Below are 27827 nucleotides of genomic sequence, written 5' to 3'. Positions count from 1 at the left end.
CCAGATAAATTAAGTACAAAAATCACCCAGCCAGGTGTACTGGGTTCACAGGGGCAGAATGGCTTCCCAATTCTCAGCTGAACAATGGGCTGACCTTTGGATAGGCTAAGTCTAAACTTGTGGAAGATAAAACTTGGAAAACTGTCTGTCTTTCTGCATTTCAGCTAATGCCTGAAGATTCCCAGCAGAGATACAAGCCCTGTGGAAAAGCAGAGAGTGTGTTAGTGTAGGCATCTTAATCCAGAATGCAATCCCAGAACTTCCAGGTCCTTGGTCCCTTTTGAGCCATCTTCCTTTGGAATGCTTGAAGGTTCAAGCCATGTTATCCTGGGATGCTCAGCCATCCTGGGAACAGCTGTACTCCCAGGGAAGAAAGCCAAGTCTTTATTGATTTGTAACAGTTTATTTTTGTGTAACAGCTCCCTGTGTTTGTATTAGGGGAACATGTTTATTCTAAGATTAAATAAAAGTCCCAAAAATGGGGCAAGTAGGGTCATTTTCTGGTTTGACTGCTCACAGGACCTGCTCTCTGGTTTACCTATGGAGCAATTCCTGTGTACTCTGGTAAAGCTGTAGTATTGATTTCAGGTGGCAGATAAGCCCAGTCTGGCCTTCCCCAACCATCATTTAGTCTTGTGACTGGGGCAGGCTCTGTGCTTCCCACTCTCAGGCTCTCGTGCTGCTCCAGCTGATGATTGAGGTCTAAATGGGGTTATTTGGAAAAAAGCAACAGTCTCCCAGTTCTCCTAAAGCCTCTGGGCTGACCTCAATTCCACTGATGGCCTTGTCCTCAAATGGTGTTTGACCTAAAACCCACTGATGGTGTTGACCTCAGGCCTGCCAAAGCACTGGATCCAAGCTGTGGATTAGAAAAGCTGCTCACCACAGCCCTGGATGAGCCATGAATGGGCAGCAAATTGACTTTTGGGAAACTGTAAAATGCTTCTATGAAGTTTTCACAACAATTTGGTTCTCGGTTGCCTCCCCGAACAGTCTGGAGGCTGAGTTTGGATGGCCAGGCAAATCTTTGACAGGAAGGTCTCCTTTCCTTTGTTGCTTGTTCCCAGGATGAGGGAAAGTAGCACCATTGTTCCTGAGCTGTGTGAAGGCTGATAAAGAAACCTATCCATGCTATAAAAGTAATTTCCCTAAATTCACCATGTGAAGTGCAAAAAGGACTTTCCACAATCACCAGCTCTGTAAAAAAAAAAAAAAAAAACCCTCAAAAAAAACCCAAACCAAAACAAAAGAGTTAGAAAAACCAAGGGAAACCATAATCAGCAAGTTTGATCCTAAACCCTTTTTCAGAGTTTGCTTCCACAGTGTTCTTGGTTTGGGGTCTGATTTTAAACTGATAAAAACAGCAGTTACAAGATTAAATCTGAAATTCAGGCTTGAATCCCCCTTTATGCCAAATCTTGCTCTGACCCTTTCAAAGCTCTGAATTTGAACATCATAAGTTCTTGATCTCAGAGCAAAACCTGGATGGTGACATTCCTGCCCTATAAATGTCCCACCTTCCTTAGTTGGCATCTCCATGCCACCTGCTAGGGGGTTTGTATGGCAGAAGGTACTCCAAGAGGAAGCAGATTCCCTGAGCACTCCAGTGACTCTGGATGTGCCTGGAAAAACCACATAAAGCATTTTTATGGTCAACAAATAGTTATGATTTTATTGAGTTGCAGAGTACACAAGAAAAAATTGTTCTTTTTGAGTTACTGAAATACTTTATTTTTAAATAATGAAAAAATCAGGACCTGTCCTAATAAGGAATGTGAGTTTGCTCTTTTAACATTGGGAATGTTAGGGCTTTGTTAGGAAGGCTTTCTTAGGAAAGCATCTACTAGGAGAGGCCATGGCTAGGACATGGCAGCTTGTGACAGAAGGAAAAGGATGTCTTTGCCCTAACAAAGACCTCAAATCCAGCCAGAGTGCCCAGATGGTGCCTGGAGATGGGTCCGGATGAGGCTCTGAGCCTCCCAAGCCCTATTTCAGTGAGCAGTTGGGATCTAGATTCCTCAAATCCATGCTTAAAAGGAAAACCTCAGTGCAAGTCCCTTAATTCCCATTTCTAGTCAGTCCCTGCTCTCAGAGCTGGGTGGGGGGAGCTCATTGTGAGATCCAGCTCACCATGAGGTGTTTAGGGATGTCACCAGCCCCTGTCTCTCCTCTGAGCCCAAGCTCTGCCCTGCCTTGTCTCCTTCTCCAGCACAGTTCTCCAGGCAGACACCTGGAGTTGGGAGAACATGGGACACCTGATTCCAAGTTGCTTTTTCTTCTCTCCTTTCACCCCCTTGGCGATTTTCCTCCCACTCATGCATCCCTCCCCAGCCCCTTACCTTCCCAAATTTCTCCCATCCCTGTCCTTGTCCTCAAAAAGCACATGCCCATCTCTCTCCTGCCCAGAGGCTTCTCTTTGCTGCAGTTTATGCCATTCCCTGCCAACTTTCCTTAACCTTCCTGGGCTTCCATCTTCTCCTACTCCAGTCCCCACTAAGAAGTGTGTGAGGAGAAGCAAATCCAGCCCTTCCCTCGATTATCTGCCCTGAAACCAGCTTTGTGTTTCCAGCTCGTGGCCTCTCCCCGTTGCCATGTGCCAGTGATGTGGTGCAGCTGGGTTCAATAACCCCTGGCAGGCTCCCAGCATGTCTTACTGATTTTTTTTTCCATGTTTGTCTGTCATTACAGTGCAAATGAACGACCTTTATCAAGAGAGAAAGCGAACAAAACTTCACTTCATTATTTTCAGAGAAACGAGTTAGAGTCCTCAGAAATCCGGGCAAAACTCTGTTTAAATTCTGGGTTTCAGTCATTTTAATGGCAAATTTTAACCTGCAAGGGATGTTTGTGTCTGACTGGTTGCTGCCTTTTGCCTAGGTTTTGCCTAGGAGACAGAGACAATGCCAAGCAAGCTCATGATGTGAAGTTTATATCCATCTATGTTTGCAGTTCTACTGAAACTTCTGGAATATCTCCTGTAAGCCTAATTTTATTTTGATGCTACTTACACTGATAATAAAACAAACTGAGCCAGACTTCCAGGGCTCTTTGTCAGGGATCTGTTTGACCTGCTCTAGTTAAAGGATGAAGAATTTATAGAATCCCAGAAAGGTTTGGGTTGGAAAGGATCTTAAATATCATCCAGTTCTGACCCCCTGCTGTGGGCAGGGACACTTTCCACAGGAACAGGTTGCTCCAAGCCCTGTCCAACCTGGCCTAGAACACTTCCAGGGATGGGGAGTCAACAAGGCATCAAGGCACTTAAGAAATACCTTGAATTCCAACACAGAGCGCTGGATTTTTTGGAGGGAGGGGAAAAAAATCATATGAGCCAGAGAGGCTTTGCCTGAATAAAATTACCAGTATCTTGTATTTTCAGCAGACAAACTTCTAGCACATAAAAAATCAATTAAGAAGATAAATGCCCAGCTATTTACAGAGGGCTGGTGCCCTGTTTTTTTGAGAACAGACCTTTTTCTTTTGCAAGAGCGAGGCCCATCCATGACACTTGGAAATCAGCTCTGACTCCACCAGTGCACAGGTTTTATTTCTGGATTTGAGCAACTGAACTTTTTTTTTTCATGAAAAGGAATTTTTCATGAGGCTGAATCTCAAGATCAATCCTGTCCTCCCTTCTTCCCTTTTACCAAGGTTTTGGGGAAAAAACGTTGCCTGAGAGCTGGTCTTTCCTTCTGCAGATCATTGCTCTCCTTGAATCTTTCAAGTTCCTTTAGCCACCACCACCATCAGCTGCTGCCTCCTGTTAGGCCAGACCAGGCTCTTGTGTTGAGTTTTTAGCAGAAAACCAGTTCTTCCAGTCAACTGATCAGTGGCCCCCATGAAAGCCAAGCTGCTAAAGCAGAACTATTTACCTAGGCCAAGCTTTGAGCAGTTTCTATAGGTGCTACAAAGCAAACAGTTTCCCAAGAAGAGAAGAGGGAACAGGGCTAAGGAGGAAAATATTTGCTCTGGAAATAAGAACTGGAGGGGTGACAAAAAATGTGGGCTGTCAGAAGAATAAGATGAATATTTCAAAGCTTGCACTGCTGATCCAACTGTGGGCTTGTGGTGGCACAGACAGGGAGATACATTCAAAGAGTCAGGAAGGGATGCACATATTAAGGCAGTTTTAATGAGGTTAGCCACGATTCCAGACTAGCTTGCTACTACCTGTCTGGGAAATTACAGCACTCAGAAGGATGTTGTTGTTTACGATATTAGAAATCAGTTTGCTCCAAGTCTGTTTGAGCTTCAGGTGCCCTGGAGACAGAAGTTTTTCATCCTAAACATTCCTGGTGATATTCAGGTGGCCAAGAACACCAGAACAAGCCCTTTACAAACTCTAAGTACTGTTAGGTAGCTCAAGTTGCAATCCCAATGCTGAATTTCCCATCTGTAAGCAAAGATAGAATCTCATTTTATTTTCCAAAGAAGGCAGCGGGGTGGGAGTACATTTTTTTTTTTTTTTGAAACACTGGCCAGAGTTGTCTCTGCTCATGAAGCACCTTGCTGGTTCTGTGGGATGCTGTTGTAATTCAAGGATTTGATAGAGAAGATCCAGTTTCAGAGCTGAGGGAAGTAATGAGGCATGAACAGTAACCAGAGTCTCCCTCCTGTGTGTTTCCAGTGAGCACTGAGATGGCTCTGGGAGCTGGAGGCCGCTTTTGAAACCATGGCCCTTTGTCATAACCCAAAAGGTGTGTCCTTTCTGTTGGATTACACCTGATCTAAAGCCCTTGATTTATCTGGGATCAGGTTGCCTGTTACAGAAGCAGCTGTTCAACCACATCTCCTGATAAACCATCAGTGGATTTTGGTAATTAGGTGTTGAGCAGAAAACTGAGTTTTAGACAACCTGGGAGAGAGGGTTCTCCAGAAGGTTTCAGATTATGAGCACAGCCCGGTCAGTCCTGATTCCAGAAGGGTTGGGATTGAATGTTTGTGCAGCTCGTCCTTTCACAGGGAGAACTCCTTTTCATCTCTGCTTGTTCCCAAGGGAAGAGTGAACAGTGCCATGGCTCCTGGCCTCTGACAAGCACTTTGGTGCCTGCCAGGCATGTGCAGACAGGCAGAACCCTGTGCTTCTGCAGCCCAGGATGGTGAAAAGACCATTTGTGGGTCCTCTGGGGCACTGATGAGCAATTAGCAAGTTTTGCTTATGTGACTTGTTTTGGTCTTTTGTGTCATTTCCTGACAGCCATAATGCTCTGCCAGACCTACTGCTCATTAAAGAGAAAACAGACCTTCTCCTAAAGGAGAGTTTGGGCTGTTTAAGCCTAAAAATCTTCTACAGACCCCTGGAAATAGAGGCTGATGCTAAAAATACGGTTAGGGGTTAGTTGTGCAGGGTCAGTGTCACAGCTTGGGCTAAAGGGATGCTATAATTAGAGAAGGAAAGGAGGGAGGGAAAGGAGGGAGCTGGGTTCTGGGCGGGGCTGGAAGCCCCAGCACAGTCCAGCACCTGCCGGTCCTGTGGGAGGTAATTCCTCTTTTACACAAACATGGGAAAGAGGCATGAGCTGACTGGGGTGTCCTCAGATTGCAAACACTCTCTGAGGCCTAAAAACTCATGTGTGAATCAGGGCTTGTGTGGTTTAGGCAGAATTAGAATGGATCTTGCGAAAAAGAAGGTCAAGGTCGGATATTAATGCCCCTTTTTTAAACATTCCTCATCATCCTCTCCCAACCTTCTGTTTCATGCAATACTGGCATCACTTTTCATCCTCTGAAGCACATTTTAAATCTGTCTGGGTTCAACAAGTGGCCTGAGCCTGCACCAGAAGCAGCTGACAAGACAAGAAAGTCCCCTCCAACCATGTGTGTAGATACAGACTGAGATCTGAGAGTAAAAGACACAAGTGTGATTCCCCCCCGCTCCCTCCCATCCCTCCCGGTCACTCACACCTCCCCAGTAAGACTCATGTTCACTTATGGAGATAAGCATCCAGCCAGAGGTCACCAGATTTCTTTAGGGACCTGTGGGAAGAAAATGAAGACAAGTTTGTTTGGGTGGTGAATCTTGTCTTTGTTGGGTTTTTTCCTATGAAGAAGCCTGTTACTGAATTTTAATATGAATCACAGAATGGTTTGGGTTGGAAGGGACCTTAAAGACCATCCAGTTCCACCCTGCTGCCATGGGCAGGGACACCTTCCACTAGACCAGGTTGCTCCAAGCCCCATCCAACCTGGTCTTGAACACTTCTAGAGATGGAGCAGCCACAGCTTCTCTGGGCAACCTGTGCCATGGCCTAACCACCCTCACAGCCAAGAATTCCTTCCCAATATGCCATCTAACCTGTCCTCTGGCAGTGGGAAGCCATTTCCCCTTGTCCTGTCACACCATCTCTTGTCCAAAGTCCCTTCCCAACTCTCCTGGAGCCTCTTTAAGGCACTGGAAGGGGCTCTTAAGACTTTAAGAAGCCTGGAGCCTTGTATTCTCCAGGTTGTTAACCCCAGCTCTCCCAGCCTGTTTCCAGAGCAGAGGTCCTGAAGCCTTTAGGACACCAGAATATGAATCCTTAGGACACCAAATGTCTTTCTTTGGGACAACAGATAGCAAGAAGAGCTGGAGTGAGCAAGAACTTCCCCTGATGCCCTCTGTGTTATTCGTGGTCCTGTGGGGACCATGTGGTGGGGTGCAGGGCATCACCTCACTGTGTATGGGGACAAAAGCAGGTTTTGAGCCAGTTTTCAGCTCTTCTGCACGTTGTGGCCAACCCACTTTAATTTGCCTTTGCTTAGAGTGGTTTGTGCAGGAGATCCCCGGACTGCAGGACGCATTCTCATGTTCCCTGTCATAAATTATTCCCCTTGGAGAAACTGAGACAGAAACATTAACACAGAGGCTGCTGACAAGGACTATTAGACTCGTCTCCAGCTCTGCCTGTGGGGAACAGCCTGTTGCTGCTGGCAGAGCTCACATGGGACGCAGCACGGGCTGTAACCTGACTCATCCCCCTTTGATTCATCTCACTTTTCAGCCAGGAGATCTGCTGCCAGCTCCCAAAACCAAGAATCACCAGCTGCCAGAGCAGCATTTCAAAAAGAGTGTTATAAAAAAAGGTCCCTGTTAGATCACAGAATCATTAAGGTTGGAAAAGCCCTCTAAGATCATCAAGGCTCCCAGCACTGCCGAGCCACCACTAAACCATGTCCCCAACCGCCACAATCAGGTTAGTACCCATCTAAATGTTGTGCGTTTGGTATTTTGACAGCAACAACACATTGACATGGTATTTCTGAAGGGTCTATAGTGTTCTGAATTCTCTGTGCTAGAAAATACAGGATGTCCCATCCCTGTAACCATGAATTGCAGATGCAGGTGATACCAGAAGGACCTTACCCAACAATGTCTACGAATGCTTTCCCAAGAGGCTTCTCCTCATATTGGACTCCATACTTGGCACATAATGACTTCACCAAAGGCTTCACCTTCCAGAAATTGTGCCGTGGCATTGTTGGAAACAGGCTGGAATAGGAAAAAAAGCAAACCTGAGAAAACCCTGGAGACAAACCCCAAGGGATGGGCATCTCTGTCTGCATCCTCGGGGGGCTCATTACTAGTGCCTCCTCCTCCTCAAGCTGCACAAGCCGAAAAAGGAAGAGAGGCACAGACACATCCATGCTTTACAGCCCTCTGTTTCAAGGAGGTTGTGAAAACTGATTCTCCTACTGTGCCTCAAAGCAAAGCTGCGTTCAGGACACAATGAAAGTCAGTCCGTGCAAGAGGGGATGCTACAAGTGCAATGTGAGGGCAGCAGGAGAGAGGGAATAGCTTCACTCTGCTCTCATGGCTGCCCATTTCCTTTGGGAATAACTGTTTCTTGCCAAATTTTAGCCCCGGTAACCCCTTTCCCACTTCTGGAAGCTCATGGAAGAGACACAGGTAAAGAAGGATTTGGGGGCACCTTGCCCAGTGCTGTTCAATGGACATTTCCTAAGCTGACTTCCAAACCTAAAGCTTCACCCTAAAAGCCATCTCTTTTACATTTTGTGTTGTCACTGGCAACAGACTGCCCATATGGCCCTGGTTTTAACATCTTTTCTGGAACCTGGTGCCCGGCAGCCCATGCACTCCCACACACTATAAAACACTGGAGCGCTTTAGGAGAGAGCAGATTCCTGACATGGATACTCAAGTTCAAGTAATTTGCTTAGGATTTGAGCCCACAGCTCATAATCATAACTCCTAAATAAATCCCAAATTAGAATTGAGAGGGTGAAAGCTGAAGTATTTGGTAGCAAGGCCAAGTGATACTGGGTCTGTACTCACTGGTGCTCGATTTGGAAATTCAGGTGCCCGGTGAACCAGTCGTTGAAGAAGGACTGCTCAATGTTGCAGGTGGCTGCCATCTGTGAGGGCAAGAAAAGGTGAGGATTAGTGACATCTTACCCCAAAATCAGACCAAAGCTCCTCTTGCCTGAGCTGTCAGAGTGCAGACACTGTCATGGTAGGGCCACCTGGGTGCAGAAAGGGGAGCTTTAATCCTCCTTCAGAGCTTACTGTCGAGTAAACCTGAAGTAAGTCAAAGTCCATGGGTTTGACTGGTGGTAAAGTGATGTGGCAATCCAAGCCCAGGCTCCTAAATCTCAGCCTCTCCCAATAAAAATCAGATGGTTAACAACAGCACCAATGTGAAAAATGGGGCAGGAAAAATGCATGGACACAAAGCCTGCTTTTCCATCCTATCTAGTTAATTCCCAGTTTGCCTTAAGTGCAAGGTCTGAGTATTCTGACAATACTTCTTAGCTATTCTTGCTATTAATGATTGTAAAATTAAATATTCTTTCTTAAAATCCTCTTGCACTCTGAACTGGCTATGCCAAGCTCTCCCTACAGCTCTGATTTTCAGTGGGTCTCTACTATTTGTATCTATATGCCAAAATTCAGCACACAGAAAAGCCAAATCATACTTCTTTAACCTGATATTGACTCAATCTGAGGGAACCTTTTGATTACATTAATTCCAAAATTTTGGACTTTCACATCTTGACCCAGCAGCACTGGCTCTGGGAAGAACATCTTTATGGGAGGGGTCGTGGGCAGACACCCTACACTACACTGGGGGTAGTGGTAACCCAGTCTTGGAGTAAATTCCATTTTGGGGTGAGTTTGGGGTGTCCTTTCCCCTCCCAGTTACCTGAGAGCTCAGCCAGTCTCTGTGCTTCTCGGAATCAATTTCCATTGGAATGTGATTCATCTGGGTGACCCACACGAACCAGTGACTCTCCAGAAACCTTCAAAACCAGGAGAAATCATGACAATTGATACATAGGTGGGGACACCAGGTGGGGTTTACAGGAAGCATCAGGAGACACAACCTGTGAGAAGGATATTTCTCTGAGGTATTGAAATAAATTGCTCTCTCTCAGAAACACTCAAAGTCTCAACTTTGCCTCAGGCTTCTTTATTTAGAGTGGCCTTTTTATTGCTTATGGTATAAAATGGCATTTTTAGCACCTGTACAACAGTCTACATAAATGCACTTTTTATTCCCTTTAACCAAGAAGTTACTTTATTGTAACTTTATTGTAGATACATTAATCTATACTGAGATTTAGATGTATGTTGACAAGGTATTGCCTGGACTCATTCTTGTTCTAGGATGTTCACCAGCCTTGTTTAAGTCTTTAGGCTTGTTTTCTGCAACTTCGCTTTTTTTTCTTGCACTTTGAGCTTGATCAAAAATTTTGGAAGTAATGGGTCAGTTGAGATAAGTTTTTCAGCTTCATTTCAGGCTGGAGGCAGGTATAGAATTACCTTGGGGAAAGGGTGGCCTGAGTACCCTGGAAGGATCCAGCCATGACCAAAGTGGAAAAAACCACATAAATATGTTGGGATTGGACAGTGTATGTGAACAGGGAATGAGGAAAGCAAGGAGAATCCTGGCTGGACCATCACAGTGCAGGGGGAGATGCTGAGCACCAGAACCATCTGTGCTGTAGGGAGGTGGGACTGGGAGATGGTAAGAGGGAAGTGAAGCAGTGGTAGTAGCCAAGATAACAAACAGCAAGGAACCTAAAAAAGGGCACAGCAGAGCTGAGACTGGACTTGCCTGGCACTGGAAGGAGGGGAGAGCAGTAGGGATGCCCTTTATCTCCTACCTGACAAACGTGAGGAGACACAGGGATCCCAGGAGGCCGTAGAATGGGATGTATGTGATGAAATAGCGCAGATAGTAGCTGATGGCCCAGGCTAGGTCCTAGGGAAGAGAGAAGACATCAGGCATCCCTTTGCCCATCTGGGATAACATGTCCTTGCTGGTGATGCTGAGGACACTAGGTAATCCATCCCTCCCTCCCTGCTCCAGGGTGATCTCCTATGGAACAGCCAGATCCCACAAGGATGGAGGGAACGTTTCACTCACCGCCCAGAACCTGTGTCTGATCATGGTCGAGATGATTTGGATTTGGAAATACACAGGGATGAGCAGAGGTGGGAAGACTGCAAAGCAAAGGGAAATGTTTTGGCCATCAGAGGAGTGGGGAAGGCATGTGATATGAGGAAGCTGGTGATTTGGGACTGGTTCCAGGGAACCGGGAACATGCTTTTTTTTTTTTTTTTTTCCATGGAGCATCTCCCATGGAGGTTACTCCCAGTCCTGACTTGGGGGCCTGCACAGTAGTCCTGAGGAAGGGATGAGCTGAGATTTAAGGAGTTGCTCTGCTGACACAGTAAGGGCTGGAAGGGTCAACTGGCATTCCAGGAAAAGGGAAAAGTAGAGGGCAGATACTCACTGAAGAAGAAGTACTCGTGCTGGTGGTTATAAGGCAGGTACTTCAGCTTCTTCTTGCCGTACTGCAGGACACAGAGGAGAAAGCTCAGCCTTGGATTGTGCCACTCACAGGCAGGAGTAGAGTCTCTGCAATGCTTTATTTACTGGCTGCAGAGTTTTGACTGAATTCCCACCACCAGCTAAGAAGTATTTTGGGATGATTAAATATCATGACTTTGTAATTGTGTTAGGTGTAAACTCATTTATAAAGCCTCCTGGCTTGATATTCAGGTAATTTCCATTTCTTTGAAAGCCTGATGGCATTTTAATGCACTTCTGCCATGCCTGTGGCCATGATAAAATCTGCCAGCACCTCCATCATTCCTGATATAAATGTGATAGGCATAAAGCCTGACTTTTTGGAAGTCACTACACGGAATGTCTGCAAGGCAACGATCCTTGTGTAGTTTTCCATGCAAAACTGAAGCACCAAGTCTCCAAACCTCACTTCCACAGTGAAATATCTAAAGCTAAACAGAAATGTCTTTTTTGAGCTCCAGGATTGCTCCCACCAGGAGCCTGGAGAACGTGGATTGCTGTAAACTTGCATTATTGTTCCCAGCAAAGCAACTTCCCAATGACCATATACCAGTATCTGTGTCCCCTATATTTCTCTGGAGTTACTTTCTCAATAGTATAAAAGCTGTCTGAGAAACCATTTTTAATGTTGTATCTCCCTGTATGGTCTTTGCTGCAGGTGCCTGTTTGTTTATTTTCTTCAGGTTTTTTTGTTTGTAAACTAGAAATCCTTGTTCCATTGTGAAAAAGACAAAGGGTGGTACAAAGTTTAAGTCTTTGCGTAGGTTTTTATAAGTAGACAGTAAATATTTTGGCTCTAGAGGGACAGATTGAATTAAGAATCACTTAAAGTAGCCTGTTCATTCATCCGCAGCATGTCAGTTAATGTAAAAAAATGAGAAAATATTCTTATGCAAGCAATATCCTTCTGTGGAGAAGACCTTGTGCAGATCATCTGGGACACACCTGGATTGACTAATGCTGGAAGATATTTGCTATGGAAGTGGAAGATCAGTTTTGAAATGCTCTTGATGAAGGACTGAGGAACACAATTTCCCCCTCACGCTGACATTTCAAGCCAGCAGGATGAAGTTGCCTTAGAGGGCTTTCTGCTCTCTTTCCAACCCCATCTGCATTATTTTCCCCAAGCTACCCCAAAACACTTTCTCCCGTGGTCAGCACAGGAGATGGATAGGAAATTATTAGTCAACCCTGCTCTTCAGCCCAAGCGTTGGGGAGGGTGTGATGGCCAAACTCCCGTCAGACAATGTAGCCAGATGAAATCCCTGGATTAAACATTTCCTTTCTAGCATTCCAGGAAGTCTTGACTGTACAAGTCACGTCTACCAACAGGAGCCAACTCCTGGATTTGCGCAATCATTGCCTGAAGCCCTTTTAGGACAGTAGTTTTCCATGTTTTATCCACTTTTTCTTACCTCAACAGGCTGTGTATCTCCAAGGACAAAAACATGCAGCATGTTCACATCTGGGTCCTTCTTGAATATGTTGGGCTTGGCGTGGTGTTGGAAGTGACGGTGGTTCCACCAGTTTGCAGAGGCACCCTGGGCAGGCACAAGGACAAGGGATTCATCCATGGGAAGCTCCAGCTCCTCTAAAGGCAGGATTACCCAATCATTCATATAAACTAAACTGGTGCAATTCAGATCATGGCCAGAATGTTATTTGCTTTTGAAATAGCAACAAGCAGGAAGTGGTTGAGCTGTTGGTTGCTATGAGACTGCTGGTTCCAGAGGGATGGTTCACCCTCACTAAGGATCATCCATATTGAAAGGCAGGGAATAAACACACTCTCAGTGAGTTACATGTCACCATGTCTTCCCACACAGAATGGTTTGGGTTGGAAGGCACCTTAAAGACCATCCAGTTCCAACCCCCTGCCGTGGGCTGGGACACCTTCCACCAGAGCAGATTGCTCCAAGCCCTGTCCAACCTGGCCTTGTACACTTCCAGGGATGGATAGAATCATTTAGGTCCTGTAAAATCATCAAATCCAACCACTGATTAACACTAACCAAATTCACCACTAAACACTCTTGCTGCCTTGCCAGTTATTATTCTTGTTTGCCTTCTCTGCCTGTGAGGCACAAAGTGGGTTTGGGAGAATGGTTCCTGCTGCACGTGGATGAAATGCCTGGATTGCACTGGACTTTACCCAGGATAGAAGTCCTGAAGTCATCTTGAATGGGTGGCATGTAGCAGGATGGGATGTTTGAAAGATATTATTCCTTATTGGAGTGCATGGCAAAAATATGGATGTAAAAAATTATGTAATTTATTAAGCTTTGTCCTCAGCTGATATAAATTAGAGTGGTTCCACTGGAACTTTTGGAATTACTGAATCAACTATGAATACAATCTCTTATCTCTTCTGCACAACAGCTCCATGTGCAATGGTCACAAAGTTCTTTATGCTTCTGCTCACTTTGGGAAAGTTTAGAGCTGCTCTTTCCTACCCTGACACAGCCAAAGTGACCCACAGGTGTTTCTACAGAGCCTTGGTTCCATAGTGTCCTTTACCTTCAGGTGTCCAATGACAAACTTGTGGACAATGTGGTTCCAGGAAGATTTTTTAAAGACAGACAGGTGTCCAAAATCATGTTGCAGCCACCCTGCCTGGGCCTGGGATGAAGGGAAATCAAATAGTTAGGAAGCTGTTTGGAATCAGAGTGAAGCATGAAAGAAACAGAGGCAGAAAGCCCATTGTGAGTGTGAGGAAGAAGGGAATTAACTGAGTGAGAAGGTGAAGATCTCTGGAGGAGAACATTTAATCATGGAATCATTCAGGTTGGAAAAGACCCTTAAGATCATTAATCCAACCATAATAGTGACACTGCCAAATCCACCAAGATGTGGAAGGAAAAGAGAAAAAGGTGAGAAAAATGTGTGAGCCACAATCAGGAGACACCACAGTGGCAGGTAAGTTGTGAGTATTTTTCACTGGTGTGACTGTTTTGCAATGATCAATAATGTAATATGAAAAGTCCAGCACACACTGTCCTTCTGAGTGATTTGTGCAGCCAGTGTGATCCATCCCTACAAGTTCTCACCTGGGAAGTCGTAAGGATGCAGGCCAGGATGAGGGTTGTGATCCAGCCAGTACCAAAGTATGAAACCATCAGCCAGGCCAACACTTCCATTGCAATTATGTGGCCCAAGTAAAGAGAGAAGAACAAAGGACTTGCTCTGAACAAGTTCATGTCCTCTGCAGTCTTCCTCAGGGCCCGGAAATCCTCCACCAACTGGGACTGCAAGAGACAGGCAAGAGCAGTGTGAGGCTTTTCAGTGAATCTGAACGAGCTGAAGGATGAATTCCATGCTAAGGACCCTGCATTGGTTGGCTACTCCAGAAGTAAAGGACCTGCCTCCATATTCACCCTGTATTACAGCTTTTCACAGTACTTCCCTATGAATAAACATCCTGGCTGATCTGAGCCCACATCCTGACCTTTTGCACCTTGAGCCAGGAGAGTAATTCAAGCCTCCTGCTGTGGATCAGCAGCATGACCTGGCTATGTCAAGAATCATATCACCTGATGACTCTTGTCTGAATGAACTTCCCAAGTGCTAAAGAGAAGCTGGAGAAAGAGAGAAACCAGTCCTATTGTGCAGAATTCCAGAGCTCTGATGATGATCATCCAATATCGGCACAACAGTCGTCTATTCAAGTTGTGGGGCAGTGCAGTGCACTCGTCCATGAGGAGCATTCCTGGGTCACTGGGGGTCAGTGCTGGCTCCTCTATTGTGAGTGACACAGATATATCATAATCATGGCCATCCACAAACATCGGGGTAGGATTGGGTTTCGTGGCAGGAGCCAGTCGTGCCACGCTCTGGGCCTGAATTATGGATGAACAGTCTGGCAGGGAGACAGAGCTGCCCTGGGGACGGTGAGTGGGTGGAAAAGGTGCTTGGTGGGTTGCTGCTCCTTAGCACAGCCACCAAAATGAGACATCTGGGTCACCTCTGCTCATGCCATGCATGGCACAATGTGTGCTCCCCAGAGCTTTGCTGGTACTGTGCTCAGCAGGATAAGCCAGTTGGAGTCTCAAAGAGGCATTTCCCTGGGATTAATGTGTCAAAGGGAGCTGCAGAGCAAACAGGGAATGAGATTTAGGTCTTGCTGAGGTGGTGAACACCTGTCTGGAAGCCTATTCAGACTTCTTTGCCTACTCCTCTCCTTCCCTCACAACAAGCAAGTGGCGACATGTTTTAGAGCTTGTCACCAGAGAAGGAACAGCAGAAGGGACCCCAGTCACCAGAGCTGCTACACATTTCCCACTCCACATGTCTCAGTTCCCATTTCCCTTCAGGATGGGATCAGGCCAGCCTAGAAATCAGCTGTTGGTGGATCTGTAGCAAAGGGAAGGCTTGCACAGACAGTCTGAACCTGTTGCCCCACTCCCACAGACATTTAAATCTATACTGGGATGTGTGTGTTGCTGCGTGGAGATGTTTAGTTACTGAGAATTTTCCTCCCTCTCTGGAGCTGCCTGTAGTGAAGACACCTTTACAGTCTGCCTGCTTCTGACCTGGAGAACATCCCAAGAGTTAAAAATGATGGGAATACCCATCATGAACCCAAAAATCAGACAAAAATACTCACATTTTTACCTCGGTCCTGGCTGGGCTCCCCTGGAGCAAGTTCTCCAATAAGCAATGGCTTGAGAAACTTTTGCACCAAGGTGGGATTGATATGGAAAGCCTGAAATGCATCCTGGAGTGGAAACAGGAGTAACTGTGAGATTCGGGAGTAAAATGTGCTTCCTATTCACTGTGTCATTCCCTTCCGCCTCCAACAGCTGTGCCCCCCATGTACCTGTGAAAGAGGGGCAGGAGGTGACCTCCACCTCTGTGATCACTGCATTAATTCCACCTTAAATCCAAAACAGATTTGCTTCCCTATTCTCAAGGGAATGGTGAAACCTGGGAAGTTATCCAGCCATATGGTGAAAGGCACCTCAAGAAATGTTTTCTAAGCAACTAAATACTTAAACCCTGTTAATTCCCTTAGAAGGTAGGCAGGGAGGAATTTGTGCAAATCCCTACTAGGATATAAATACCCTTGGAAAGTCTGATGCTGGGGAGGGGTTGACTGTGGTGACTGAACCTGGACATAATTGCAAATACAAAAAATACCAAAAATACAAAAAAAGCCCCAAATACAAAAAATATTTGGTGTAGATCCTGTAGATCCCAGCAGTAAAACAGCTGAGGAAATTTGGTGACTTTTTATTTTGGAGCCTGTCTTGCTCTTTTTATTCTGTAAGATGGGAAACTGAGTGCTCCCTTAACTCTTCTTCATTCTAGAACCATATTCTAGATATATTGGCTGTTCTGCAAGCCTTAGAGAGGAACCCAACCATGCTAAGCAGGTTAGAAATCTTCAAATTATCATAGTTATCAATACATGTGGTAAGAGTTCTTGTCATTTCTACTTGTGTATTTTCTGTTCAGTGCATGTCTGAAATGTTGGGTGCATTTCACTGAAGTCTCTATAATACTTGTTAATAGACAGAAACAGTTTGTTAAATTTCAGCAACAGAATCTAATCGAGGAATGAAACTCAATATTGATGAAACCTGTGAGATAAGTCCAATCCTATATACTCCTGTGGCTGGAAAAGCAGGAAACCAGCTGGAATATGATTTTTCTTACTTATTTTCAAGGCTTTTTCTAATATGGAAGAATAATGCCTTGTTTGTAGAGTTGATTTGATCCTGGAATTCATGAGTTTAACCAACTCTTCTTTTTTTCTACTTCTTTCCCTTCCCATATTTTTTTGTCTACCTGTATCCTACAGGTGCCTGATGGGAGCATATCTGATGTGAGTAGTGAGATCTTGCCCACCCCTCCTTTCACATGCCAAGGCTTAAATTTTAACCCAAACACAGGGACAAAAAGCTGACCAAGATCAGAACCCCTTATTCTGTCCTTGCCCTTTCCTTATTGCACAGAGTTAATTCTTGGAATTCACTCAGGAGAACTGTAAAGATTAGTTCCACGAATTGCTAAGACCAGTATGGAAAAAAAGAGTTAAAACCAGGAGTCAGGAGTACTGTGCTTCAGCCTTTCCACCTTTGTCCCATTGCCTAACCATTACAGGGACCAACTAGGTCTCCCTCCTGGCTCTAAACAGAAAGGACAGAGTGAAAGCTGACCCTTCTGGGAGCTGACCTCCATCAAAAGCCCTCGGTCCCAAAGTCCACCAAAAGCAACAGCACCTTTCACCTGATTCCAAGGCTTTGGATTGAGCTTTGAAATAATACTCTGACCGTAGAAATTTTGCTGTGGGAGGTAATATTTGTGTGTATATGTGTATATATGTACACATATGTAAACAGTTACTGTAGCATTTTCTGCTTTTGGACCCACAAATACATCACTGAAATGTTAACTCTGGTTGCTGGTTCCCTTCTTTGGGACAATTTTCAGATGGTGTAAAAGAGGAAAGAAGAGCAGAATGAATGGGGGAGTGAAGAGCTGACTGTACCTACTGCAAGGCTGTGCAATTTTGGGTGAAAAAAAGGGGAAGAAGGGGAAAGAGGAAGAGGGTGAACATGTAAGAAGAATGTCAATTCAATATTATTTAAACTAATGGGAAAAAAAAGTCTTTGGAAGTCTGACTGGGTACTGCCTGTCACTGTGCTGGAGATCCTGTTGGTTTGTGTTGTATTAATTTAGGTGTATTAATATAGCTAAAAGGTATTTTTGTCTACCTGGGGCTTCCCTGACAGTAGCCTGTTTTCTAAACATGCCTATAAATGCTCTGCCACGACTTTTCCAGGGCCTTTTCCTTTTTCTGCCCCTGAACTGAATAGTTCACTTCTTTCTGGGTGGGATGAAAGGTAGGGGTTGGAACTGGTCAGAAATGCAAATGTGGATGTCAAAATACAATGTTACTCAACAAGAAATGTTTTTATTAGCTATATATCATGTATCTCCTTTATTAATACGTCCTGAATATTAGATAGTATCTGAATTTTGGGATTGCCCTCAATTCTGTACCACAGGAGATAAAAAGCAAAAGGCAAAAGATAGTCTTTGGGAAGTGCTGTGTGATATTGGCACTTGACCTCCCAGCTTTATGTTCTACTGACCAAATAAGCTTAAGTGTCTTACAGGATATGGGCAAGAGGGATTTATTCCTGCTGCTTTTGATGCAAAAAAGCTTTGTATAATTGAGGTATGGACATTTGAAGTGCTTAGAGCATCAGCACAAGGATGTTCTTTCACATCCTTGAACATCCTGAAACAGAGATTACTGCAGGGTGTCCCTGCCTTCCTGTTCTGTGCATAAGGTGACACCAGACCAGGCTGTCCCAGATAATTATGTTGTGTTAAAGTGTGGCCTAAAACTCATAGAATGGTTTAGATTGGAAGGAACCTTAAAAATCATCTCATTCCATCCCCCCAGGGGCACCTTCCACTATCCCAGGATGCTCCAAGCCCTGTCCAACCTGTCCTGAACACTCCAAGGATGGGGCAGCCACAACTTAACTAAGAAACCCATCCCAGGGTCTCACTATCCTCAGAGGGAAGAATTTCTTTCCAATATCTCAGCCTAAAACCACCCTCCATCAGTGTGAAGCCATTCCCCCTTGTCCTGGCACTCCCTGCCAACTACACTTGTTGCTAAGGAGAATCTGAAAAAGATGGAAGCCATACACAAAACAGGGATGTAAACATGGGAATTTTTATCATTGCCTTTTCCTCTTCCTAAACTCTCCCAGTTGTGATACCTTGCAACATAGAATAAAACTTGCCAGCTAAAGCCTCAACAGAGTCAAGGCCAAGCCTTTCTCACCCTGAATGAGAGAGAGGTTTTTTTGGCATTAAACTATTATTCACCACAGGGAAGCTGGAAAACTGATGCCAATCCTGCTTTAGGGCTCAGAGTGGTGATCTAACAATTTCAGAGCATTTTTAAGACCGTGACTTCATGGCATGAGATGTAAGAAGGGTGGGAAGGTGGGTGGGGAAGTGGGAGGAGGACCAGCAATCCTAGAATCACCAACCTGTGTTTCAGCCTCCCTTTTAAGGATTCCAGACAAATATAATAGCTGATGCTTTTTGGTTTCTAATGGAGATATTGGAGTTAAATTCTTGGGGATAGAAGTCAAATTCCTCCAGTTTCACCAGCTCTGTGTTTAAGCAGTTGAAAGTAAAACCTGGCTCATCTTTTTGAGGGAGAAAGCTATTCATTCAGAGGATTTACTGGAAAGGGACAGGAATGCCAAAATGTGGCTCCATGTTTCAAGGAAAAGAATGGAAAAATAACCACGAAATGCAGGGAAATGGGGGCTGATGGAAAGGTAAGGCTAGTGGTTCTGCCAAATAATTTTGTAACACATGGAACCTCCCTCCTCCTTGTTAAGGTGTCAGGAGCTGTGGGAGACCAACAGTTAATGTTACTGCTTGATCTCTGCACATTTTGGGAAAAGCTCTTGGGCAGTTTGGATTTTATTAACATACCCTGAGGAGAGAACACGGGCTCTGGATGCACTTCCAAGGAAGGTGGTTTTGAGGGAAAGTCCAGACAACAAACAATTTATTTCTAATTTGTTCCTTTGTCAAGGTTGGGGTTTTCTTTTGGTTCGGTTTGGTTTGGCTTCTTGTTTTTTAAGTTGCTGAAACCTGAGAGGTGGCTGAACCCAGCACAGGAGCAGCTGGAGCAGCAGCAAATGGTTTGCTGGTTTTTTTTTTTCTTTTCTGTAGCAACCTGTAACCAAATTCTCTAGAGAATTGGCTCCTGGGGAAAAAAAGCCAAAAAGCTCCTTGTTTTAAAGCCTCAAGTTCACCCTCCTCACAGAAGCAACTTTGAGACACAACCTGGCCTCTCCTTAACCCTTCCCGTACTTGGCTGTGTGACTCTGCATGTCAGACACACCAGAAAGGGGAAGATTTGGGACATTTTGCTCCTGGATTCAGAGCTCCAGGCACAGCACAAACGAGACAAAAGGCAAACCAGCAGGATTTAGGCAGAGCCGAGCAATCTCTGGGCTGCGGATTGCCAGGGTTCCAGGGAGCTGCATCTATTTGGATCAAGCTTTTCGCTCCTCCAAGCAGCGAAAGGGCTGAGCTGGATGTCCAGCAGGTGGTAGGGAGATTGAGAGAGGGAAGAGGCAGGCAGCCGGCTCCCTTCAGACCCAGCAGGGAGAGAAGGAGCTGTCAGAGGATGCTGCTGGAGCCGGGAGAGCAGCGGGGGTCGGTGCGGGGGGTCCTTACCGTGGCATCTTCGCCGGCGCAGTGGCTGATCACTCGCTGACCCCCCGGGTGTCTTTTTGCCCACTTGGTGATATTATAAACCTTTCGCTCTATCACCAGCCACTTGTCCGTCCTCAGGTTGTGCTTCTGGATCTCCTCCCAGGTGTAGAAGCGGATCTGCGCCCCCGGGTCCCCCGAATCCCCCCCTTGCTCTCCCCCTTTCCCCATGGGGCCACTCCGTTCTTTGTCTTCTTGCCCAAAGGGGGAGGTTGTGGGGGGAACCTGTCCCTGCGCTTCTTAGGGATACGCCGGAGGGGAAGGGCTTTCCTTGCGGGATTTAACTCAGCTGATCCCCTGCTCTCCCCCTTCGCCTTCGCTCATGTCCTCCCTTCTCTTTGTCTCTCGTTTCCCAGCCCTTGGAATCTCTCCGCCTGCTCGGAAGTGCCCCCTAGGCTGGCTGTCCCCGCACTGGTGCACTTTCTCCTCGCACATAGCCCTGTTTTGTGGGAAGCTCGGCCCCTTCCAACCCCCCCCCCCCCCGCATCCCTCCCCTCGGGTATCCTCCTCCCCCCACCCCCCCCAACCCCTCTGCCACCTCCTCCCTCCCGGGCATCCTCCCACCCCCGACATCCTCCCCCCTCCAGCATCCTCCTTCCACCCCCTTCCCCGGCATCCCCCCCGCTTTCCAGGGCATCCTCCCCCCTCCAGCTTCCCCCCCCCAGCCCGTGCCGGCGGGTTTCCCGGCGGGATCAGCCGAGCCCCAGCGCCAATCCCGGCCGTCCCGCCGCCCTCCCGCTCCCGGCCATTGGCCCGGACCGATCTTTCGAAGCCGGGGCGGCCGCGGGCCGGGACCGCCCGCCCGGGGCCGGGGGCGGGAGGGAGCCCCTTGCCTCCTCCTCCTCCTCCTCTTCGCTCTGGGCTTCGTGTCCTCGAGATTTTTTACTCCTGCTTTAAAGAGCTGCCCCCCCCCCCTTTTTTTTTTCTTTTCCCCGTTGTTTTTCTCTTTTTCTTTTTCTTTTTTTTAAGGGTTTTGTTTCTTCCTTTCCCCCTTTTTCTTTTCCTCTCTTTTTTTTGTTTTTGTTTGCCTTTCACCTCCCTTTCCCACTTACCCCCCCGATCCCCTTTTTCTCCCCCTCCCCATTCCCCCGTTTATCCCCTCTTTTCCTTCCTTTTCCCTCCTTTTTCCCCCTTCCCTATTCCTCCCCTTTCCCCATTTCTCCCTACTTTCTCCCCTTCTTCTCTTCTTTTCCCTCCCCTTTTCCCTATCTTTTTCCCCTTCTCCCTTTTGCCCTCTTTCCCCCCCTCGTTTCCCCCCTCCTTTCCTCCCATTTCCCTCTCTTCTCCCTTCTTTCTTCCCTTCCCTCCCCTTTTCAGTCTTTCCCCCTTTCTCTCTCTCCCTCCCCCCATTACCCTCCCTCTTTTCCCCCCCCTTTCTCCCCTTTTCCCCCTTTACCCCTCTTTTCATTCCTTCCTCCCTTTATCCCTTCTCCCCGCACTTCCCCCTTTTCCTCTTTTCCCCTCTTCCCCCCTTCCCTCACTTTCCCCTCTTCCCCTTTTTTTTAACCTTTTTTACCTTTTAAAACATTTTGACCCTTTTTAACCATTTCTCCCCTTTTCATCCCTTTTTTTATCTCCTTTTTTCCTTTGTCTCTCTTTTTCCCCCCAGACTTCTCACCTCATTTTTACTGTCAGGCTTAAAAAGATGTTGCAATTCTGCCTGAAATTACCATTGTTTTGCTCTGTTTTTGCCATCCTGCCACTGAGGCTGCCAGACTTCACAGCTTCCTTGTGTCAAAAAGAGAGCTGGTTGATCTCAGCCAGTTTGCTTGCCCAGGGCCATGATTTTATGAACAGGTGGGACAATGCCATCTTTTCCTTGCCGTGGGGCACTTTATTCTATCCAATCCCTGTCGTTATGTTACACAAGGTGTTGTGGTGCAAGAGCAGAAACAACTCACAGCACTTTCCTTGCTGCTTTTTCCACATCTGAGTTTCTGTGACCACACCAGGGCCAGGCAGGTGTGACCCCCAGCTTTCCTGGAGATAGGGATCTTTTCTTGAGATTATTTTCCATGAATAAATGGAAGGATTATTAATCCTTTCTGTAGTGGTACTGTCTGGGTCAGAGCAGGAGAAGGAATTCACCATAGAATCACAGGGTTTGGGTTGGAAGGGACCTTAAAAATCATTCAGTCCCACCCCTTGCCATGGGCAGGGACACCTTCCACTAGACCAGGTTGCTCCAAGCCCCATCCAACCTGGCCTTGAACACTTCCAGAGATGGGGCAGCCACAGTTTCTCTGGGCAACCTGTGCCAGGGCCTGGCCACTCTCACAGGGAAGGATTTCTCCCTAATATCCAATCTAAATATCTTTCTTTAGTTTAAACCATTCCCCTTGTCCTAGCAATGTTTTAATTCACATTAAATATTTTAATTCACAATGAAATTTGCTTTTTAGCCAACTCCCACACCTCCATGCTGAAGGGAAGTATGGGATGAAACCGGTGAAAGTACGAAGTGCCTCCAGTCCTAGTGTTGTTGTCCAGCCCAAGCCATGGTTTACAGCAGGCATAGGCAAGGGATATTCTGTTTTTCCCTGCTGCCATTAGCCTATAGGAGCTGACAATCTAAATCTAAAATCTAAAAATCTAACAATCTAACAATCTAAATCTAAAGATTACTTGTTCCTCTCCATTTCTCCATCTATACTCCCTACTCAAGCAACAGGAACAGAGATCAAAGGGAGAGAAGAAAAACTTCTACACTAGTGAGAACCACTCTCTGCTGCCTTTGTGCCAAGCCCTGCTATAGCTTTCCTCTGCTTCTGCCTGGTGTTAGTGCTACAGGAGGACTTCAGCCTATTAAAGAGTCTTTTACTGTGATGCGGGGTGAGGAAAGTCAGAAATGAAAGGAATGTTTTCCTAAGACTTGCTAGTTTTATTTAGTTTGGTTCAAAATAGCCCTCTGACCAGGATCATACAAAATTACAGCAAGACATTGCATTAAGGTGGACCTGAAACTCACTGCTTGTGATGTGGGAAAAGTTTACTGTGACACTTGCTAGTTCTTTGAATTTTGGGATCTTAATCCTGGCTAGGTACAAATAGTGATTTTCCTGGTAACAGCAGTTGAAAATCTCGTTCTGTAGTTTGTGCTGAGGAGGACCACGGCCCCTCCCTGAGCCAGGAGGTTGTGCTTTAACCCTCAGAGGTCCTTTACAAACCACATCGCATTATAATTCCATATAGAAGAAGATTGTAAAGCTGAAGAACATGGAGATGTCCAAGAGGATGGAGAGGCCCAGTGGGCAACACAGAGAAAGGAATGATTAAAACTGACAGAAGGTGGGTTTAGATTGGATAATGGGAAGAAATTCTTCCCTGGCAGGGTGGTGAGGCCCTGGCACAGGTTTCCCAGAGAAACTGTGGATGCTTCATCCCTGGAAGTGTTCAAGGCCAGGTTGGATGGGGCTTGGAGCAACCTGGGATAGTGAAAGGTGTCCTTGCCCATGGCAGGAAGTTGAAATGAGATGAGCTTTAAGGTCCCTTCCAACCCAAACCACTCTGTGACTCTGTGTTGGTCCTATAAAATGAGCTGAAAAGCAGATTGGTACATTTTGGACATACCTCTTTTCCCTATGGATGGGCATAGAAGCCAAGTCAGCACCCAGAACTCCTCATCTGGATATCTCCCATAAATAATTGCACCATAACTTCATGACAAGTTAATGAAAGACGCCTATAAAATAATCCCTGTCGCTCTTATCCTCCAGCAGCACAGCCAGTCAGGCTGTCAGGCTTCATGCAGCACTTGTTCCCAGTTTTCTTTGGCTCCTGGGACACAAAGCAGCCCCAGCAATGAGAGGAGAACAGACTCTGCTCTATGGCCAAGTAGGTGAAAGGCTGTAGTGGCTGCGCGGTGTAGCTTTAATGGCGCAAAGAGCTTGTGTGAGGGACATAAAAGCCCTGAGTTTAACCAAATAGTCACAAGACGGAGGCAAAAAAACCGTGAGAAACACGAAAGGAAACACAATGTGAAAGAGGGGATGCAGAGGAGTGCGAAGTGGAGGGAGAATTCCTTTTTGCATAAAGCACACGTAGAAGGGGTGTGTCTGTTCCTCAGCGTGATGTAGAAATACTTGAGTAAGTCAAGGATATCATGCTAGGTTAGACTGGAATGGGAAAAAAAAAACAAGACAAATTGGTAGTTCAGATATCTTTACACTGTGTCATGCATTGGTTTAAGGTAAAAGAAATGGAAACCCTCAGGAAAGCATTTTAAAAATGTAGTAAAAACCGGCATTTTATGTGTTTGTTGTCTCATCCCTTTACTGAGTTTTACATAGAAGTTACTAAGACCAGGTAAGTTTCTTTTAATTTGGTTTTTAGAAAGGACTGGAGTCTCCATTAATATCTGGTTGATTTTGACATCAGCACCCAGCCTGGCACCAGCACCTGGAAATGCCCTGTAACTCTGCAGTAGTCCCTATGGATGGAGGGAAAATCCTCCTTTTCCCCCATTTTAAAGTATGAGATCCATCACTTGGTATGGATAGATCCATGACATGTGGTGGGAAAAGAAGGCAGCAGGAGAGAGCAGTGAACAAGGAGTGTGTGGGAAGGACACGGGAGCAGGTATGTGAAGAGGAAAAATGGGACGGGCTAAGACAGAAAGTGGAAACTGAGAATATTGGGAGGAAAATACAGTGAGGATCAGATTTAGCTGCATCTTTAGACTTTTTGATACCTTTAGCTACTCCACCAAGGAAAAACAAACGTAAGGAGAGAAAGGATCCCACGTTTTCCCTCCCTGTCACTAGAAGAAAAGGCTGAGGAGCTCTGAACTGGGTGAATAATAAATTCAAACATAGTGGGAAACAGCTAAATCACATCCTAACTAGGCTGGGGAATGGGATACTGGAACATGGAGCCTGAGGTGAGAGAACCAGTGGTTAGGTAGAGATGCTGTAGCAATCGATATATTTTAAATAAAGACAAAAAGCTATCTTAGATGTGTTGATATTTTATACTCTGACATATTCCAGTGTTGATGGCACTTGTTCCAGTCCTGAGAGAGTGGCTGAGAGCTGAGTAACTTTACGAGGGAAACAGCCAACAAAGAAACAGAAATCCCCATTGTGCCCTGGCTGGCAGGGATTCCACATTCTGCAGTGGATCTTGGGCTGGCAGGAGGATTATCAGGGTCAGGGCACAAACTGCTCTGGCTGCCAAGGAAGCAGAGGACAGAATCACACTGCTGGAGTACAGAAAGCAGCAGACACTGCAAGGCCCCACCAGGACAGGAATAAGGAGAGAAATGCTCTGTTCTGGCTCTGCCTTACAGTAGAATCTCATTTGTAATAATTTCTAATGAAAACTCTGTCCTACTAATGTTCTCCTGTTATCAATAGATTCTTTCCTTCTCTCCTTATTCAGATTTTACTTTCAAATGTATAAGAGTCTAAACAATTACTGCCTCACTCCCTCAGTTACTAATCTGAATTTACTTCTTCTGAAGGACAAAAAATAAGCTTATTTTTATCTCATCCCTTACATATTCCTGGTTGCTTCCTCTGGCAAGATGTAAACTGCTCCCAAATCCCAATCTTCCTCCTCCTGTAATCCACACTATACTATATTAATTCTTTCCCTTTGTCATGTTTATTTTTTGCATCTAAATTTTAACACTCAGTTGTTAGGGCAGAGAATTAAGCAAATACCTCATAAAATTAATATGAGCTGAAGATACATAATTTATATGCAAAATCAAGAACTTATTGCTGGTGTAAAGTGTTACCAATCTAAACAAAAATGTTCTAGGTACAATACTAACTCATTTAGGCCAAATTGTCCAACTATTACAGCTCATTCCCAGTAATACAACAGGAATAGAGGAAATATTTCAAATTTCTCCCGCTTCTTCTGGTGTTACACTAATCCTTCCAGTGGGTCCTCAGCCTGGTGCAGCGAGCTGTCAAGAGCTTCAATTTCTTCCCTAGTAGGAGTACAATGATAAAATCAGTTTTTTCCTCCTGCATTTGCTTCATCAGCGTGGCTGTTTTAATTGCACTGATGACAGCAGCTTGTAAATCACACCACCACAGTTCCCATGGGCTCGGCATCTTCAGCTTTTCTTAGTCTGAACCAAAGCCAACGGCTGATTCTTCTTTTAGACTTTGCTCTTTTAAACTGTACTTCAGCATTTGTTAGTTTTCGTTTAAATTTTCTTGTGGTTTCGGACCTCATCATCCGCTATTCTAACTCATTTTCCCCGATGGTAAAAGAAAGGCTGCTCTCCCTTCAATCCATCTCCTCCTTCCCTGATTACTGGTTTGCTCACCACATGCCTGAATATTTAGTGATCCCTCATCACCCAGGTCTCTGGGATGTTTTAAAGTATGTTACAGCCAAATCATGGCAGTGGCATAAGGAATTCTAATACATTTTCTCCAACTTCTGGTGATCTCCAGCCATCTGAGATGCCAGAAATGATTTGCAGCCAGATCAGAAGCCTGAATCAAAGTACATCTCTTATCTCCTCTTGGATTTTGGGTGATCTTTGATAGCCTGGGGAGCTGGGTCACTGCTGGATTGTGACAGTAGATATGGAGATGGGAGTAGTGGAGGTAAAACAAAGAGTCAGGACACTTAAGGTCTCCTTTTACCAAGTTAATTGTCTTCCAGCAGAGACCATCTGGATGCCAAGAGCCACAGCTGGATGCAGGATGTTTGCCAGTGTGTAACAGCAGCTGGATTTCTTTATCACAAAGATCCCATTCTTGTCTCTGAGACACCCATTGAGATCCTGAGTGTGGCAAGTGTAGGAGAAACAACCACTGCTGGCAGCTGGCAACTCATAGCAGGACATGAAAACCTTCGCTACTTAAGGTTGGATGATTCCTGTAGCCTCCATGTCTTACCTCGGGTTGAATCATCTGCTGAGGGGAAAACAAGCAGAGCCACAGATTTTATGTCAGAAGAAGCTTTGAAGGGAATTCCAAGGATTGCTGTATAATTTGTCTGAGAAAATGTGTTAATAAGGTGTTAACACCCTTTACAGCTGAAATCAGAGATTGGTGTATGAGGGGAATAGGAGTGCAGTTTATCAAGCTCAGTGGCCCTTAGAAAAACAAGTTTCCAAAGGTTTAACTTGTGTAGGAAGAATTTATTTTCTTTTAATGTGTTGTATAGAAAAAAAAAACTGTCCTATGTGTTTCTCCCCCAGTATTTATGAGGAAAACTCATAAATATAAAATAAATTTAAGACTGTTATTATTTTGTGCAACAGATAATCAGAAAAAAATATGAAACTGAAATAATTACTGCACAGTTCTGAATATAATTGTTATATTTAAAAATATGCTAAACATTGATTAGTGTGTTTTCTGGTTATGTTGGTAAAATGGTTGAGAGCCAACATAAAAAACAACTTAATTTTTGCTGAGGTCAGGAGAGAACCTTTTCTTTCACGGATGACTGACAATGTTTAGAAGCTCAATGCATTAGCTGTGGCATTGCTAAAGGGAGGGAAATAAGTATGTTTGATCAAGTGTTTTGCAGGGATAGAATTCCAAGATGTGATGTAGCCATCAGGTGATGCTCGGATGAAGGGATGCAGCCTGGTGGTTCTTTGTTTCTATGGTTACATTCAACTGGAATTGCTGTAACTAGGTCAGATTGGAAGGTGTGAATGAAAACAAAGAAATTTGGAATCAATAATGAGAGATCAGGGAGAAGAATGGTGCTACTATGGAAAGGGAGGAGGGAGAGGAATGTGGGGAGAGGCATTTTAATGTACATTTGTAATTC

At 45.3% G+C, this 27827-nt stretch overlaps 1 protein-coding gene across 2 annotated transcripts; it reads right to left on the bottom strand.

The window, feature by feature from the left end:
• Positions 1-387: 387 nt before the first annotated feature.
• LOC116789061 (acyl-CoA 6-desaturase-like) lies at positions 388-20533 on the bottom strand. 2 transcript variants are annotated; one of them, XM_032692396.1, is made up of 13 exons: positions 20040-20533; positions 15418-15528; positions 13862-14059; positions 13332-13433; positions 12230-12355; positions 10738-10798; positions 10368-10444; positions 10105-10202; positions 9141-9237; positions 8273-8352; positions 7343-7468; positions 5903-5976; positions 388-1197 (listed from the first exon to the last, which is right to left on the bottom strand). In XM_032692396.1, the coding sequence occupies exons 1-12, from the start codon at positions 20244-20246 to the stop codon at positions 5925-5927; spliced, it is 1335 nt and encodes a 444-aa protein (XP_032548287.1). In that variant the 5' UTR covers positions 20247-20533; the 3' UTR covers positions 388-1197; positions 5903-5924. The 2 variants fall into 2 exon arrangements, with proteins under 2 accessions (XP_032548287.1, XP_032548286.1); XM_032692395.1 differs by lacking the exon at positions 388-1197 and having other exon boundaries at positions 1644-5976.
• Between the last annotated feature and the right edge of the window lie 7294 nt (positions 20534-27827).

Source organism: Chiroxiphia lanceolata, chromosome 6 (assembly GCF_009829145.1).
Source record: "Chiroxiphia lanceolata isolate bChiLan1 chromosome 6, bChiLan1.pri, whole genome shotgun sequence".
In the NCBI taxonomy this organism is placed as follows: domain Eukaryota; kingdom Metazoa; phylum Chordata; class Aves; order Passeriformes; family Pipridae; genus Chiroxiphia; species Chiroxiphia lanceolata.
The sequence above is the reverse complement of the archived record's forward strand: the minus strand, read 5'-3'. Positions and strand labels throughout refer to the sequence as shown.